General features: G+C 38.1%; 1 protein-coding gene across 1 annotated transcript in view; it reads right to left on the bottom strand.

Annotated features, from left to right (window-relative positions):
- FOCAD (focadhesin) overlaps positions 1 to 15,719 on the bottom strand; it is a 122,207-nt gene that overhangs the window by 83,312 nt on the left and 23,176 nt on the right. The window contains exons 7-12 of the mRNA XM_084504906.1: positions 11,338 to 11,439; positions 9,013 to 9,217; positions 6,327 to 6,533; positions 5,777 to 5,864; positions 4,892 to 5,094; positions 2,467 to 2,724 (exon numbers count right to left, since the gene is read on the bottom strand). Of these exons, the coding sequence (XP_084361032.1) occupies positions 2,467 to 2,724; positions 4,892 to 5,094; positions 5,777 to 5,864; positions 6,327 to 6,533; positions 9,013 to 9,217; positions 11,338 to 11,439 (1,063 nt within the window). The remainder of the gene's footprint in view (positions 1 to 2,466; positions 2,725 to 4,891; positions 5,095 to 5,776; positions 5,865 to 6,326; positions 6,534 to 9,012; positions 9,218 to 11,337; positions 11,440 to 15,719) is intronic.

Raw genomic sequence — 15,719 nt, 5'->3', positions numbered from 1 at the left:
CCATGGGTTGGGATAAAAACAGTTTAATAGAACAGAAGAGGAAGAGACATAAATAATAATAATAAATAATGATAATAATGATGAAAGTAAATGATGCACAATGCAGCTGCACACCACCTGCTGACTGATGCCCATCCCCAAGCAGTGGCTCCCTCCAACCAGTCCAGCCACCCCATATTAATTGTTCAACATGATGCCATATGGTATGGGATGGCCCTTTGGCACTTTGGGCCAGCTGCCCTGGTTCTCTCCCCTCTCAGCTCCTTGTGCACCCCAAGCCTCCTCACTGGCAGGGTGGTATGACAAGCTGAAAAGTCCCTGACTTACTGTAAGCACTACTCTGCAACTAAAACATTGGTGTGTTATCAGCATTATTCTCATCCTAAATCCAAAACACAGCATTGCACCAGCTACTAGGAGGAAAATCAACACTATCCCACCCGGAACCAGGACAGGCTACTAAAACAATTGAGGGACTGGAACATCTCTCATGTGAGAATAGGCTAGGGCTTTTTCAGATGATTCTGCCTGAAGAAGAGAAGGTTTAGGTCGATCCGACTAATATGGGTAAGTATCTGAAGGGAGGGTGTCAAGAACATGGGACCAGATTCTTCTCAGTGGTGCCCAGTGACAGGACAAGAAGCAACAAGCACAAGCTGAAATACAGGTAGTTCTGTCTGAACATAAGGAAAAAATTCTTTACTGTGAGGGTCATTGAGCACTTGAACAGCTTCCCAGAGATACTGTGGAGCTTCCTTCCCTGGAGATATTCCAAAGCTGTCTGGACACAGTCTGGGGTAATGTGCTCTAGGGATCCCTGCTTGAACAGGGAAATTGGACTACATCTCCAGAGATCCCTTCCAACCTCAAGCATTCTGTGACTCTGAAATATAATTAATATCCACAAAAATCAACTATGACACAGGAATATGATTGTATACAATGCTAGAAATACAATAAAGTTTACAAAATACAACAAGTTCAATCAAGCTGAGAAAAAAATTAAAGAAATCACATGCTCCCAGATCTGTTTCAATCTACTGCACATGGAAAACACCCACAAAAGAAAACAACAAAACAAAGGAGCATTTGACAGAAAATTGAACAGACATATTTAAGAAAGTTAACAGTGGGCAACCCACGAAAGATGGAGATGGCACCAAGTTTAAAAACTGCTCCAGCTTGAGAAATACAGTTATCTCACGGAGCAGTGTATAATGGTACATACTGTTTCAGTACATGTTTAATAGCAAGCACATCCTGGACTGCAATGTAGAATTCAGTACCCTAAGACATCAAGCACACACTCCATAAGCCTTATCTTTTCCCAACTTTTGTGCTACAGACTATGATAGCTATTTGAAACAGAAAGTAATTTTAAAAGTGAAGCAAACTTGTCTCTACAGCATATCTGAGACTTGAAGCAACACTTTTCCCTTCCCCACATTTTTCTATTTCATAAGTTAAGACTGTTGTTTATACACAATGACTCTTCTGCTACATATTACTGTATCTACATTAAAAAGCCAGATATCTACATTCATCTTTCTAAAATAGGCAAGAAAGTATAAGCATACTGCATAAATCTGGCTTGAATTCACTACTGAAGGAGGGAAAGATGGTACAGACTATGGAGATATTTTTAAAAAGCATGACTGCATACATTATAATGGAAGTGGCAGTCCTCCAGTAACCACAAAAGGACAAAGGGAGCAGCAATATGCAATCAACAGAAGCCAGAAATGGTTTAGTAGCCTCTTTTCAACTTTTTTTGTGTGTGTTGTATTTTCATACTAATTAGGTAGTTTTGCTAAATAAGCCAGTTGTTTTCCTAAGCCTGAAGAACCGATAAACACTACAAAACAGAGAAATAATACATACGTATTTGTGTGTACATGCCACACAAAATTTTTCATCTTGAAAAGCCTGAAAAGGACCAGGGGAGTTCTGGTGAGCTTTGGGTTTGTGTACATATACAAGTGTGTACATGTTCATGTGTGCATCTCTGAAGGCACTCCCCACAGGGGAGTCCAGTGGAGGGCAGTCCGTATCAACAACTGCAGCGGAGCTGTGGCCTCAGGGGCTCTTAGGTCCAGATGCCAGCAAATGGGGAGACCGGGATCCAGAGGCCAACCTGCATGCACACAGTGTCTGAGCCCTGCTGCTGCAGAACACATATACACATTCCCACTAGCAGACCTTCAACCTGCACAGCTGAAAAGGGGAGCAGCATGAGGCCACTGGTGCTCTTTGTGTTCATGAGTGCTTTGCATCTCTGTATTATATAAATACAGCCACAGATATGTGATGTACACGTGCTCCATGTGCATGTACCTATTGGGAACACAAACTCAGTCTCACCACTTGCTGGACCTGAGGGCAAGAAGTGGTGGCAGCCTTGTCCCTCTCCTGCTGCAGAATCAAGCCCTATCCCTGCAGCAAAATTCAATAACATTAAGTTTTTACCTGAGAACAATCAGCTTTGGCTACTTCTGTAGCAGTCTGGAGCACATTTCGAAGACTGTCTCCGTTTTCTTGCATCAATAGATAAGCCAGCAGGAGGAAAACATGGGCAGGGACTTGAGTTGCAATAGGTAGCAGTGATTTCACTGAAGATAACCAGCCAGTAACTGCAGTCTTCTCTTTCATGAGCTCTACAATCTTCCAGGTGGTGTACAATGAACTGTAAGAGCTGGTTATTGGAAAAAGGAGTTTGCAGGACATCTGAAAACCAGCGAAACACAGAAACAAAACTTTCAATCCAACAGGTAAGGTAAAGAAAGAACAAAAAAAAAACACCAACCAACCAAACAATAACTTAATCAATTCTGTCATCCAAAGCAAGTATTTTGTTTGAGAATCTCAACTCAATAAATGTAAAGAATAATTCACAATACATTTCTTTACAATCCTTTATGTGAATTCTCCTACTAAGGATGATTGAATGCATTGATAATTCTTTACTTGGGAGATTCCCCTTTATTTGGCATCCATCTTTCCTGTAGGTAAATGCACTAAAATGTGTATAATAAAATTGGAGTGCCTAAAACCCTTACATTCCTGATCATGACGTGTCCATCACAAAAGTATAGGCTTATAATAATAATATTTACATATTTTAAGGAAATCCTCTTACATTTTATAGCACTCAATAAAACACCACAATCTCTGGCTGACAAGATAACTTGGAGCCAACAATCTCCTCTCGATAAATTTGCAATCAACAACATAAATCTATGAAACTGCCATAGATATAGCTACTTAAACTTTATCCAAGGACACAGAGTCAACTAAGAGCATTACTGTCTGTAAGTTATGCTGTTTAGTTGTCTGACTCTATATCTTAGTATCTGAAAACAAGATCAGGCTGTTAAGGTCTTTTTTCTTTTTTCTTTTTAAAGCCTGGAAAAACTGCTGAAGTTGTTAGAGCCTGAAATATTATATTGATATTTCCCATCCCTCCTTAGTTCTCATAAGGCTGTGTTACACAATTATACTCTCTCCTTTCTCCTGTTACTTCACCTGCATGGAAAGAAGCTATTACCATATTTTAACTTTAATGGTGCACTTCATTCAAGCAAGATAGGCAGAAAATCTCAGGCTGACAATGCTGAAAAGCGTACACAAATCCCTTAATGGCAAAAATGCAGATAAGGTCAGCCATGTCCTAACAAGCTGAACAATTCCCCATTACCACCACTACCAAAAAAAAAAACTGTGAAGAAAATACACCATAACTAAATTAAGTTCTTAAATACTCTTATTCAGGACAATCCTCAGGTGGCTTCCAAAGTTCTCCTAGAAGGTGGAGACTCCACAACCTCTCTGTAAGCAACGTGTGCCAGTGCAGAGTCACCTGCACAGTAAAGAAGCACTTACTGATGTTTAGACTAAACCTTCTGTTTGTGCCTATTGCCTCTGAGCCTGTCACTGGGCACCACTAAAATGGGCCTGGCTCTGTCTTCATTGAATCTTCCCTTTAGGTATTGATATACATTAATGAGATCCCTTCTAAGACTCTTCTCCTCTAGGCTAAGAAGTCCCAGTGTCTCAGTCTTTCCCAGAGGAGAGATGACCCAGTCCCTTGATCATGTTTTTGGCCCTTTGTTGGGCCCTCTCCAGTATGTCCATGTCTCTGTTGCACTGGGAGCCTAGAACCTGTACTGGACACGGTACTCCAGGTGCAGCCTCACCAACTCTGAGTAGAGTAGGAAATGGAAGATGAAACTGGAGTGAGATTTTGGGACAAGGAAATTGGATTTGGTATGTTTTTCTGTCAAGTCATCACATCAACACGCTCCCAACACCAAATAACAGAGGTGTAAATAAGAAAGGAAGCTTAGCTTCTACAGCGGTAAGTATATCTTGATCAAGAAACTTCTTATCACCTATTCTCAGAACAGAGGAAACAGATAGGTAGAGGGTCCCACATGAACAAATTAAAAATGAGAACACAAAAATACAACAGCACAGATTAAAATGAGCCAAGATAACCAGCTGGTAAGGAAAAGCATGTAGATCAGCAGAATAAGCAAGATTCTGAAAGAGATAAAATAAGTAAAGCTGATACAGTTCTCTACCAAGTCCTGTTAATTAATCAACGGTGCTGGTGAATTCTTTAATCTATATGGTCTCTTAAAGGAAATAAATTCATGTAATAAATAAAATGATATCTAGCATACACACTTACATTTTACTAGCAGTCTAGTTGTATGTATTATGCATAGCTTTGACTGTTTCCATACAACATATTATATGGATAAGCTAATAGGTGTAGTCTTTACTAGTCAGATAAGCATGATGGAGCAAACTGTTACATGTATCTGCTATCTGTCCCAAAAAAACAAAACAAAACAAAACAAAAAACAAAGCCCAAACCACAGAGCCTTACCATTTCCTTTCTATCCTTCACACCCTCCTCTTGTAACATTCCCAAAAGATTTATAGCCAGCTGCTGCCTGGTAGCTCCAGAATCATCCTCTGGTAAGCAGTCCCCAACTGATGAAGAAGATAAGATCTGTAGCACAGGCATCACCAAAACAAGGGCTGTGGCTGAGACATTCTGGGTTTCTGAAGAGGAAAGGATCTTGCAGGCTATTAAAAAAACGTGGGGACAAAGGGGAAAAAAAAAAAAAAAAAAAAGATCAATTAATGAAAAAAAATAATAATTTCTACTTTTAAGTATGAAACAAACATTTCCAGGGAACACTCTGATCAAACAAAGTAACAGTCTCAAGAATCGAGACTACGTACATAACAGAGTCAAAATGCAAAATATTGTTGGTAAAACGCTATTTAGACACCCATATACTTCTGTTCTTTACTGCAAAGTACCTGATGGCAGCAACAAATACAATAATGGAATGTAGCATAGTCTCTCATTTTTACTGAACTAACTCCATTAAACAAAACTGTTAAGTCAAAAGCTCAAACATCACTGAGACTGCCAAGATTGCTCTCTTTAGATCTGTCAGAAGAAACCAATCATGATGCATGAATCTCAGTTGAGAAGGTCCTGTTGTGGACTTAAAAATCAAACAAACCTCAGGACAGCAGGGAGCTTAGAATACAGTAACATTCATTGGGAAAGTCAGGGAAAAATTATCCTTATTGCCATCACATCAAATGTTACTTTTTAAATCAAGGAAACATGCTACTTAAATAAAAACATTTCACAACTCAATCTAACTTCAGGGGAACGCAGTGCCTATTTTCCAAATACAAAAGTAAATATACAGTCTGCAGAGTGTGGATTCCTCTTTCACAAGAACTTTACCTAGACTCAGGACAGACTTCTGCTGACTTTCTGGTGTTTGCAGCAGTAGAAATGCTAGCCCAATTATACACTGTTCCGCTGGAAACACCTACAGAGAAAAAGAAAAAGAGGTTCAAGTTATCTTTGTTTTTAGAGGGGATAAATAGTAGAAATAAACAGCAAACAAAACTCCTTAAGGAGTTTCTCCATGCATTGTAGTGGATGCACAAACAGTGACACAGTGTATGCAATGAAGAATACAAACAGGGTGTTAGAAGTATTTTAATAGAATTACTACAACTTCGTAATTTGTTACATCATTCAAACCTTTTTAACTCAGTTTAAACCAACTTCCATGGTAAAAAGCTAACTTACACATTACAGCACCAGTTAATTTCTTTCCTCCTGGAGGTTTTTAAACGAGAAAAATATAGCTTTCAAAACAGTACTGGTCACTTGCAGATTAATGTCATGCATCAATATCATGTCTTTGACACAACATTCTTAAAATTTAAGGGTTTTGTTTGTTTGTTTTTTTCTTTTTAACCCTCCCTGCCCCCCAAGCTCTTACCTCTTTTAAAAGCTCAAAGTTGTCCTCTATTAAGGATATCAAAGATGAACATTCTCCTGTTATATTTAAACACACTTCACAGAAGCATATCAGTTGCAGACAAAATTGGGATAACTGGTCTTTCCAAAATGCGGGATAGCGCAACAGGCTGAGGAACAGCTCTTGCAGAAAAAACAAGGCTTCTGTAACTTGTGGCAAGTCTTTAAGCTGTAAACAGGTAATTAAAAAACACGTTCTGGTTTAGTTGCCCTTCCCTATCCATGCAAGATTTCCCCAGCTTTAACATTACTTCTACTAGCTCTACAGTCTTCTCATTGCAAATATTAGTAAGACTTTGAAGATATATCTATGAACTAAATTCAGGAATCTCTGATATACATTACTACAGAATTGACTGATTTAAGGTCCTAAAATAGGATTAGAAACACATGAATGAATAAAAAGGCTTCTTGGTAGCTGATGAGAAAAATCCCATGCTCCTCAAATGCAGTAGCAAATACATCCAATTATTGGGGTTCTATCAGCCAAATAAAACAACCTGTATGGGGATTTCACACAATTATGTTCTTGTAACAGAAATATCCTAGAAATATCCTGCTTTAGGATATTTCCTTGTAATGCAACCAAGATTTAACATACATGTATGTCTCAAAAGAGAAGTGCAGTGGTATTATCTTCCTCCAGAGCACCACGTAATTTTTAACAGTTACAAGAAATGAAAAGCCATACTCAAAGAAGTGGCATATCCCAAAGCACTTGGTGCTATACTTAAAAGCCAAGCAAATAGTTTTCCAGTCACAGGTTGCCTTAAAATGCTAATTCTTCAGATATGCCTATCGCACTTCTACATTTCTGCACTTGGAAGTTCCAGTTGCAAGCAAACCTTGCTGTTCTGCTACAAACCCTGAAGCCAGCATTAGGATAACACAGCAGCCTTGCCTATTCTTGATTTTTAGTCCCTTTGAGTAAATTCTGTGAATCATCTGCTCTAACCAGAACCCTCATGCTCACTGAATTCTTCAGCAGAAAAGTCTGCAAGTGACCAAATGTACTTTTGACCAGTGGCTGATATTGTAAGGAATTAGGAAGCATTTCAGCATTTCTACAGTTACAGAATGATAGAATCATTTAGGTCGGAAAAGACTTTCAAGATCAATCTGACCTACTAAGTCCCATCACTAAACCATGGCCTTTAATGCCACTTCTACACATCTCTTAAGTACCTCCAGGGACAGGGACTCCACCTGGGCAGCCCACTGCAGTGCTTGACCACCCTTTCCATCAAGAAACTCTTCCTAATATCTCAGTACAAAGGATTAAGTGAGGCTGGCCTTAAAGGAAGATTAAGAAGAACCTGGGGTTCAGAGAAGAAAGGAGGAGGAATGACAGTACATTAAACATGCTTCTTCAAGCAGTATTTCCCTTTCCATTGTGAAATTATCTCAGGCAAGGCAGAAACACACAATGGATAAAGCTAAAGTATTCACAGAAGTTTAAAAAAATGGAAATTAATGTTAAAAAAAAAAAAAAAGGGGGGGGAAGTCCCAATGAGCACAGAGGAAATAAAGGTTCATAACCGAGTTTACAGGTTGTCTTCAGTGCCATTTCGTGGCTAATTTTTACCAAGTCAGAATCTTGGTCATACATTAAGGACACAATGTTTCCCTGAACATCTCGTGGAATAAAGACAAAAAATCAGAAGCATCCCTATGACTAAAAAGGACAGCAAGTACTTGCCATCACAAAGACTAGACCAGAACCATGACAGATGTGTATAATAAAAATTATTTGTCCATGACACGTGTGTATAATACAAGTTATTTATACAATATACATTATTTGTAATACAAATTACATTGTGAGAAGTAGCTACCAGTAAAAAATATACTTTACTAGTAAAATCCCTAGGAGAAAGAAGTTATTATATTTCCTTGTAGCCTATTTAGTTTGACATTATGACTATTTTCAAACCCTCTCTGTATGGCAATAATACCACAACACATCATGTTTACTTGCAACTAAAGATGGTGTTCTAACTGTATTACGGAGGAAAGAAAAAGGTACACTGAGAGAACAAAAAAGCTTGACCAATGTCACAGTAAAGCATGAGGCAAAGCAGAGCTATTAACTTGAATCAATACCCTAGATCTAAAAGGGACAGAAAAACTGAATCCTAGCTCCAAGCAACTGTCATTGTCAACTAAAAAGTACATTCAAAAGCTTCAGTATATTACAGAGGGGCTAAGTTTTGCCTTTAGATCCATTAATCCCTCTGTTACAAAGAGGAACACAGAAATACCTAGAAGTACTTAAATCATGCTTCTCGTATAGTTTGTTTCATTTTGATACAATTTTTAAGCTAACAGGACAATATGTTTTTGACAAATAGACTACAATTTAACAATATTCATGGGTATCTCCTACAAGATTACTGTATGTTTCCTGAGCAACTAATGGTAAATAGATGTTGTAAACATCTTGCAAATTGCATCTTAATAGGCAGATTTAAACACCTAAAAAATAATCACTTTCTCCTAGGGACAGTTTATTAGATTTCTCTGCTATCAACTAATGAGGTCTACAGGAAATGGAAGACAGTGCTATATTTGCACACTTGAAAGGCAGTAATAGTACTATCACTGCCCTGATAGTATTCATAAAATGCAACGTTAGGCAACAACTCTACCTGAAGGTGTGGAATCAAATCATATAGAAGTTGAAGAATCTGGCGTTCCAGCACAGATGGTGCTTCAGTGTGCTTTGGACCACGTGGCTGAAGTAAAATCCTAAGTAATCCCATTCGCAGTTCAGCATTTTCTCGTAACTGAGATGGTTCACAATACAGGTATCTTAGAAATGGAGCCATTATACCAACACAAGAACTTTGTGCCCTGCAGTTCAAAAAATAAGTTTGCCAAGATTGTTTTCTACTATAAACTCAACAAGCTACAAAGAAAACCCAAGCTATGTGACATTCCCTGGGTCTGCAGTAATTTACAGGATAGAATTAACAGAAAGGTGCTATGACAAGCATTAATAATTCTCACCAAAAAAAGTTTGACTTACTGACACAAAGAACTTACACAAGACCACAAACAGCAATTATACAATGAAGTGCATTCAGATAAGACAGTATTTAAGCATGACTATGACTTGAAATATACTTGCAGATCATGATACAAGGCTTTTTTTTTTTTTTTTTTTTTTTTAAAGTCATCAATTCAAGAAAGTGACTTTCCTTGCTGAATGTCCAAGAGACTATTGTATCATACTGAAGCAGTACTTGGACAATACTGTTCAGAAACACTTCAAACTACAAGAAATGATTTCATTTTAAAAGAGCCATCCATTCCTTCCTAGTTGTTTCCTATAGTTGTTAAAGACCATTGGCCAAAAACAGGTTGTTTAACTTCCATAGCTTTCTGACAAATAATTTATCATAGAATAAGTCTTCCAGTTTGACCATGTTAAAAATACCAGCTGATCTTGACATTATTAGAACAAGCAAATTAAGTTAATGGTCAATACATTAAAAATATACAGAGAATCAAAATTGTTTCAAACAAGACTCAATCCTGATGTAGAGCTTGAACATAACTCCGTAATAAACCCACATCAGTATATTCTCAGTATAGAAGTTAGTCCACAGAAACCTTTATACAAAAAGCAACAAGGAAGTTTAAGGTGTCTGCCAAGTAAGATTAACTCCTATTTTAATGCCATATAATACACCAGTAACAAATTCACAGTTCATTCCACCGGTCAGACCTCTGACAAGACTCTTCATGAGTCCCAGATTTACCAGCTGAGTAGAGAAACAAATCTGAAGATAACATTTTAAAGACTGATTATTTAAATTGAACAAATTTTTTTTATTATTTTTTTTTAATTATTTTTTTTTTTATTTTTTATTTGAGAGTCTCACTGCTGATCACATAGCTAAGGTCTACCAGACATTTAAGAGATTAATGAACTTATTTTACTTGTTTAATCAGAACAACAGAATACAGAAGTCAGTTTCACTGTACCATTGCTCTGCTGGATTTGCGCAAGTCTGAGAAAACAGGAGGAAGGAGATCCTTTTTAACTGAAATGCATACATATGGCTGTAAAAATTACTGAAAACATTTGCCTGCAAGGCTGCTACAACATTTGGTATCTTACACTGAAGATTTATTGGACAAGTTTCTTGGAGATGAGCATGAAAGAATGTTGAAATTGTTGATAACTTAGATATTTGTTTCTTGTTAAGATTTTCTATAATATGACTGTGCCATCGATTTTCAAGAATTATGCACCATTTGTAGAGATCTCATGCATAGGTATGAGATATAAACTCCCATGCTTTCTCTGCATTGTTTGCATGTTTTGCTTATATCTGCATCATCCTCATCTAAGGAGTCAAAATCTTGGCAAACATTGATCATTTTTTATCCCTGTAAAACTCCACTTGCCAAAATACGCCTGAGAGCACAGTTTTCAATGGGATTAGTAAAGTGTTTTTCTATTAGTAGCTCAATTACAGTATCCATGGTATCTGGCATATAACAGGGATCCATTTTTTTTAATTTTTTTTTTTTACTATTATTCTCTGTAGTATATTATATTCTAACATATTATTTACTATTATGAGACTTCATTTTTACCTCTGCTTACAAAAGCAAGTAATCAAAATTGATTGTTTTCAAGCAAGTTTCTCAAAATATTATCAACTTTGCACAAATTTCTCCAAATCCATGAAAAAAAATATTAACACAGAAGAGTTAAGAAATCAAAATTAAAACCTGGATTCTTAATGGATCATCTTATTACTTTGTTGTTCTGATTTTAAACTTTAAATCGTGTCATTACATCTTATAATTATCTGTTTTGAAAGACATTCTTCTTACTGCTTATATACAAACCTTGACCATTGCAGCTACCTTCAAGAAAGAAATACACTGACTCAATTCAGTTATCTACATTTGTTGTTTTTTTGTTTGTTTGTTTGTTTTTTCATTCATTCATTTACCTCTCTGGACACTGTTGGAAAAACACTGTTATCTGTTGCAGTAGAACCGGCCAGCAATCGGGTCTGTTTTCAAGGATGGTGATTAATGGATGAGGACTGTTCCTGAAATAAAGAGAAATCATATTTGGATCTACAATGCAAAACGTGAGCGTACAAGGTAACTATGATCAGCATAAAAGCGGCTGCTGAAATAGACAGTTTAGTTCCCTCATATTACCATCTCTCTTTACCAGCTTTGCTATGACTGTTATGCTATCATATGAGCACATTTTACTGGATGCTTGGGAAACATGAATAAAACGAAGAGTTTATTTGGAAAGCTTTGACCCACTTCTATTTTTGTTTAAAATCAACACCTAAGGATCACTGATTAGTTGTGTTGCCTGACTTGCACTGTTAGCACCACTAGGCTCTAGCAGTAGTGTCCAAGTAATACTCACAGAATAATTTCAACCAAGGCACAACTCATTCCAGTCTTTCAAGCACATGTACAAATATCCAGTGTGTGAAACCAGAGACCATTTGTACTGCCAAATACTTTAGACCTGCTCACAACTGACTATCCCTCCCCCCAGTCCTTTTTCAGGGGTAGGGAGGAGAGAACAGCTGGCCACACCAGCAGCCTAGAAATGTGCTCTTTTCTGCCAGCCCTGTGACAATTGTCGCACTTGGAAAGGCCACTGAGACCTCAGAGTCACTTGCTCTTCTCAGGTCAATCTCTTATCACCAACACTGTCCCCGCCTCCAGAGTCCATGACTGACGGCCACCCACACCCTGAACTGCTAAGCACCCATTGAACAGTGACTACCCTTAAACACCCATTGCTCCCATCAAACAGTGATAGGAGGAGTGGGGAAGAGAAGCTGAGCAAGAGGTGAGGGGAGCCTGAAGTACACTTTTTGTTCTCTAAGAAGCAAATCTAAAGTTATTGTACTACAGCGTGTTTGCATGAGAAAGGAAAACGGAGTACTGGAGCCTGAATATTAAATTTCCTGGAGAGGTGGCGCACTGGAAAGAACTGCTGATGTGAAACAAATTCATCACTGTCTCCAACACCTTTTTCTGGAGTCACCCACTGTCCTTGCCATGACTTACTCTCTCTCCTGCTTACTATAACCCTTACTCTCACCTGCTTGCTAAGTATCCTCTTTCTCCCCAGTTCCCTTTTCTGCTTCAGCCAACTACAAGCATGGTCGCATAGACTCTTTTCTGGGACACCAACAGCTCAACAGCACGCATCTGGACACCTCGCTGCTCTCAGAGCTGAAACAACATTCCTAATAACAAGACAGAAAAGTTGCAAGGGGAAAGTCTTGCTGATTCCCACAGATCTGCTAGACACAAGATTAGAGAGCACGGCTATGGGAATAAATGGAAAGGAAACAGATGTGCATGTACCACATAAGGCTGGCAGACAGAGAGGCACCATAAATCTAGAAACTGCAGCTGATGAAGAACATCACCTTCAGCTTGGTTAAACAGCATTCCTGTTTGCACGCTCGTCAAATCTGTGCTACTTACTAAGAGACTTGGTATGTATTGATTGAGTGTGTACTGACTGTCTACAGTCAGTATTACCTATAAAGCACTGAGTTATCTGACACCCACCAATTTAAGTGGTACATCTCTTCTCAAGAGACTTGGCCTCAGACACCAGGTCTTTTAAATAAAACAGTGAGAAGGAACTGAGAGGGGAAAAAAATAAAAAGAAAGCACATTCACACATCCAGCACACACATATCCAAAATATACTAAGGCTCTTTGCAGGTGTTTACAAGCAAACTGATTTTCATGCATGCAAGCTGAAACACTGCACAGGAGAAGCTGTTAGTTTTCTTAATACACTGCTAATTTCACTACCAAGTGATGGAGTCAAATGAGCCTCTTAGAAAAGATTTATAGCAGTGTTTGGTTTCGTCATTGTTGTTTTTTAAAAAGTAGTGGAGGCAGGAAGTCCGAGATCTGAAGCAGTCTTTTTGTTACAGAAAGCAACAAAAAATGAGACACACTCATATTCAGTGTCCTGCTACCAACACAAGCATTTGCAGCAGCACCGAACAAATTCAGCTGCAAGTGAAGTGAATTGAGATCTGCAGGAATCCCATTAAAAAAAAAATGCAGCAATAAAATATTTTTATATTTTGAAGAGAAAGTAAGTTTTGTTCAACTGTTTCTTTCAAGAGCTTCAAACTACATTGGATCTTTGCATGCAAATATGTAGAAAATCTTGCTTTGATTTAAAAAGCATCTTTTGCTACAGAAGCATATTCACACAGCAAAAAAGTTTTGTAATATGCCTTTAGGCATCAAGAATAAGTATTTTTTTTACTGATAGAGACATAATTGATTAATATGACCTTATGGATCTGAGACCACCTACAAGGTTGTCATTCCTAAAGACAAATGGAAAATGGAAATGCCTTTAATTAATCTAAAAGGAGTGCAATTTAAATTACTGTATTTAAATCTCCAAAAAAGAATTCACATCACCGAAGAACGGTTGAGGTAGAAAATTACCTCTGAAGGCCACCTGGTCCAACACCCCTGCTCAAGCAGGGACACCCAGAGCAGGTTGCCTGGGACCACATCCAGGTGGCTTTTGAAGATCTCCAAGGAGAGAGATGCCACAGCCTCTTTGGACAACCTGTGCTCAGTCACCCACAGACTGAAAAAATGCTTCCTGATGTTCAGAGAGTGCCTCGTTTCAGTTTGTGTCTGTTGTGTCTTGTTCTGTCACTGGGCACTGCTGAAAAGAGTTTAGATCTGTCTTCACTGCAATCTCCCTAGTAGCTTTCAGCTTCCTCATGCATCTAGCTTAAATCAGTCACTAGAACAATTCATGAAGCACAGAAGATAGTTTTTTCACACTGAATTCTTCCCTCTGTTCCTCAAATAATTTTTCTTCCAAAAAGGTGTGATTCTCTTCAAGAAAATAAGTAATTTGAAATTACAGGGACTTTCACAAGACTGACCAATGTGATGGACTACTTACAGCATGTTCAGGAAACATATATTAAGCAAGATCATAAGGATGCATGCATTACAGCTCCGGCATTCATTTGGGAGCTAGAGGTGTCATACTTGCCATATTCATTACCCTAAAATTTGTTTACTTATATATGTGGTCTTCAAAAGGCCCACCTTCCTTGATTCTGCAAGCATTTTAATGAAGAGTATTCTACAATCTGTGTACAAAAACTAGAAATACTAAGGTTATTGTCACTTTGTAACTTTCCAAGACCACACACAGCATGCAAGAAACAAAAAAAAAGTAGTTGCTTGTCTACCACTTCAGTCCAGGAAATCATAGACAGGACCATTTTTGACACAGCAAGCTAGCAAGCATACAACTCATATCATGCCAGAACTTTGAAAGAGTGCAGCCAAGTACGAGACATACAGAGCAACAACATCTGCTCATTTCACAGAATCACAAAATCATAGAACAGCTTGGGTTGGAAGGGACCTTAAAGATCGTAGAGTTCCAACCCCACTGCCATGGGCAGGGATATCACCCTCTAGACCTGGGACACCTCCCATAGACCAGGTTGCTCAAAGCCCCAGCCAACCTGGCCTTAAACATTTCCAGGAATGGGGTATCCACAGCTTCTCTGGGCAAAATTTCAACACCTTTTTCACTACTTTAAGATTTAATTACCTTTCCTAATGAGAGGAGTGTATCTTCAGCTATTTAAGTGCTCCTGCTGAGATCAGTAAAGCCTTTAAAAAGTAGGCACACGACAGGTCAAGTCCAAAATTAAAATGGCTTAGTATCCAGAAAAAAAAGTAAGCCTTTTGTAGCAAATTTTGTGTGCTCTGATACTAACATAACTGCACTGAACTGGACACTAAAAGAAATCTGTTAAGCTCCACAATGAACAGTGATTAATAATGAAACATCAAAACAAGCAAACCAAGAAAGTTACATTTGGTAATGCTTTTGGCCGTAGGAAAATTAGGTGTGTACCAGGAAATTTATCTTCAGCACAAACTTAAGGATCCCTCACACAACAGTATGAAATGCACATCATTATAATTCTTCTATCCTAACTTATTGCCAGTGGCTTCAGGATAAAGTAAAATGCACAACCAGACATAGCTATCTAGCTGTAAATACGCGAGCATCTAGGGAAACAATGAGTTGTCTTATGAAAGGACAACAATAAAACAAAAGTTACTAACTTTTAGGTCACCTCAACCTTTTTGTTCCATCTCTGAACATGAGAGAGCTCCAATCTGATTTGGAGAACAAATTCAGTGACGGATTGCTTTTTCTGTATGAGGAAACAATGTCTGCAGTCAAAACACATTTCTGTGCATGCCGCTGTAACTCTGACCCTTTCAGAAACATGATGTAGTATTTTATTCCATCTAACATGAA

This window comes from Aythya ferina, assembly GCF_964211825.1.
Source record: "Aythya ferina genome assembly, chromosome: Z".
Taxonomy (NCBI): Eukaryota; Metazoa; Chordata; class Aves; order Anseriformes; family Anatidae; genus Aythya; species Aythya ferina.
This window is presented reverse-complemented; position numbering and strand designations above follow the sequence as displayed.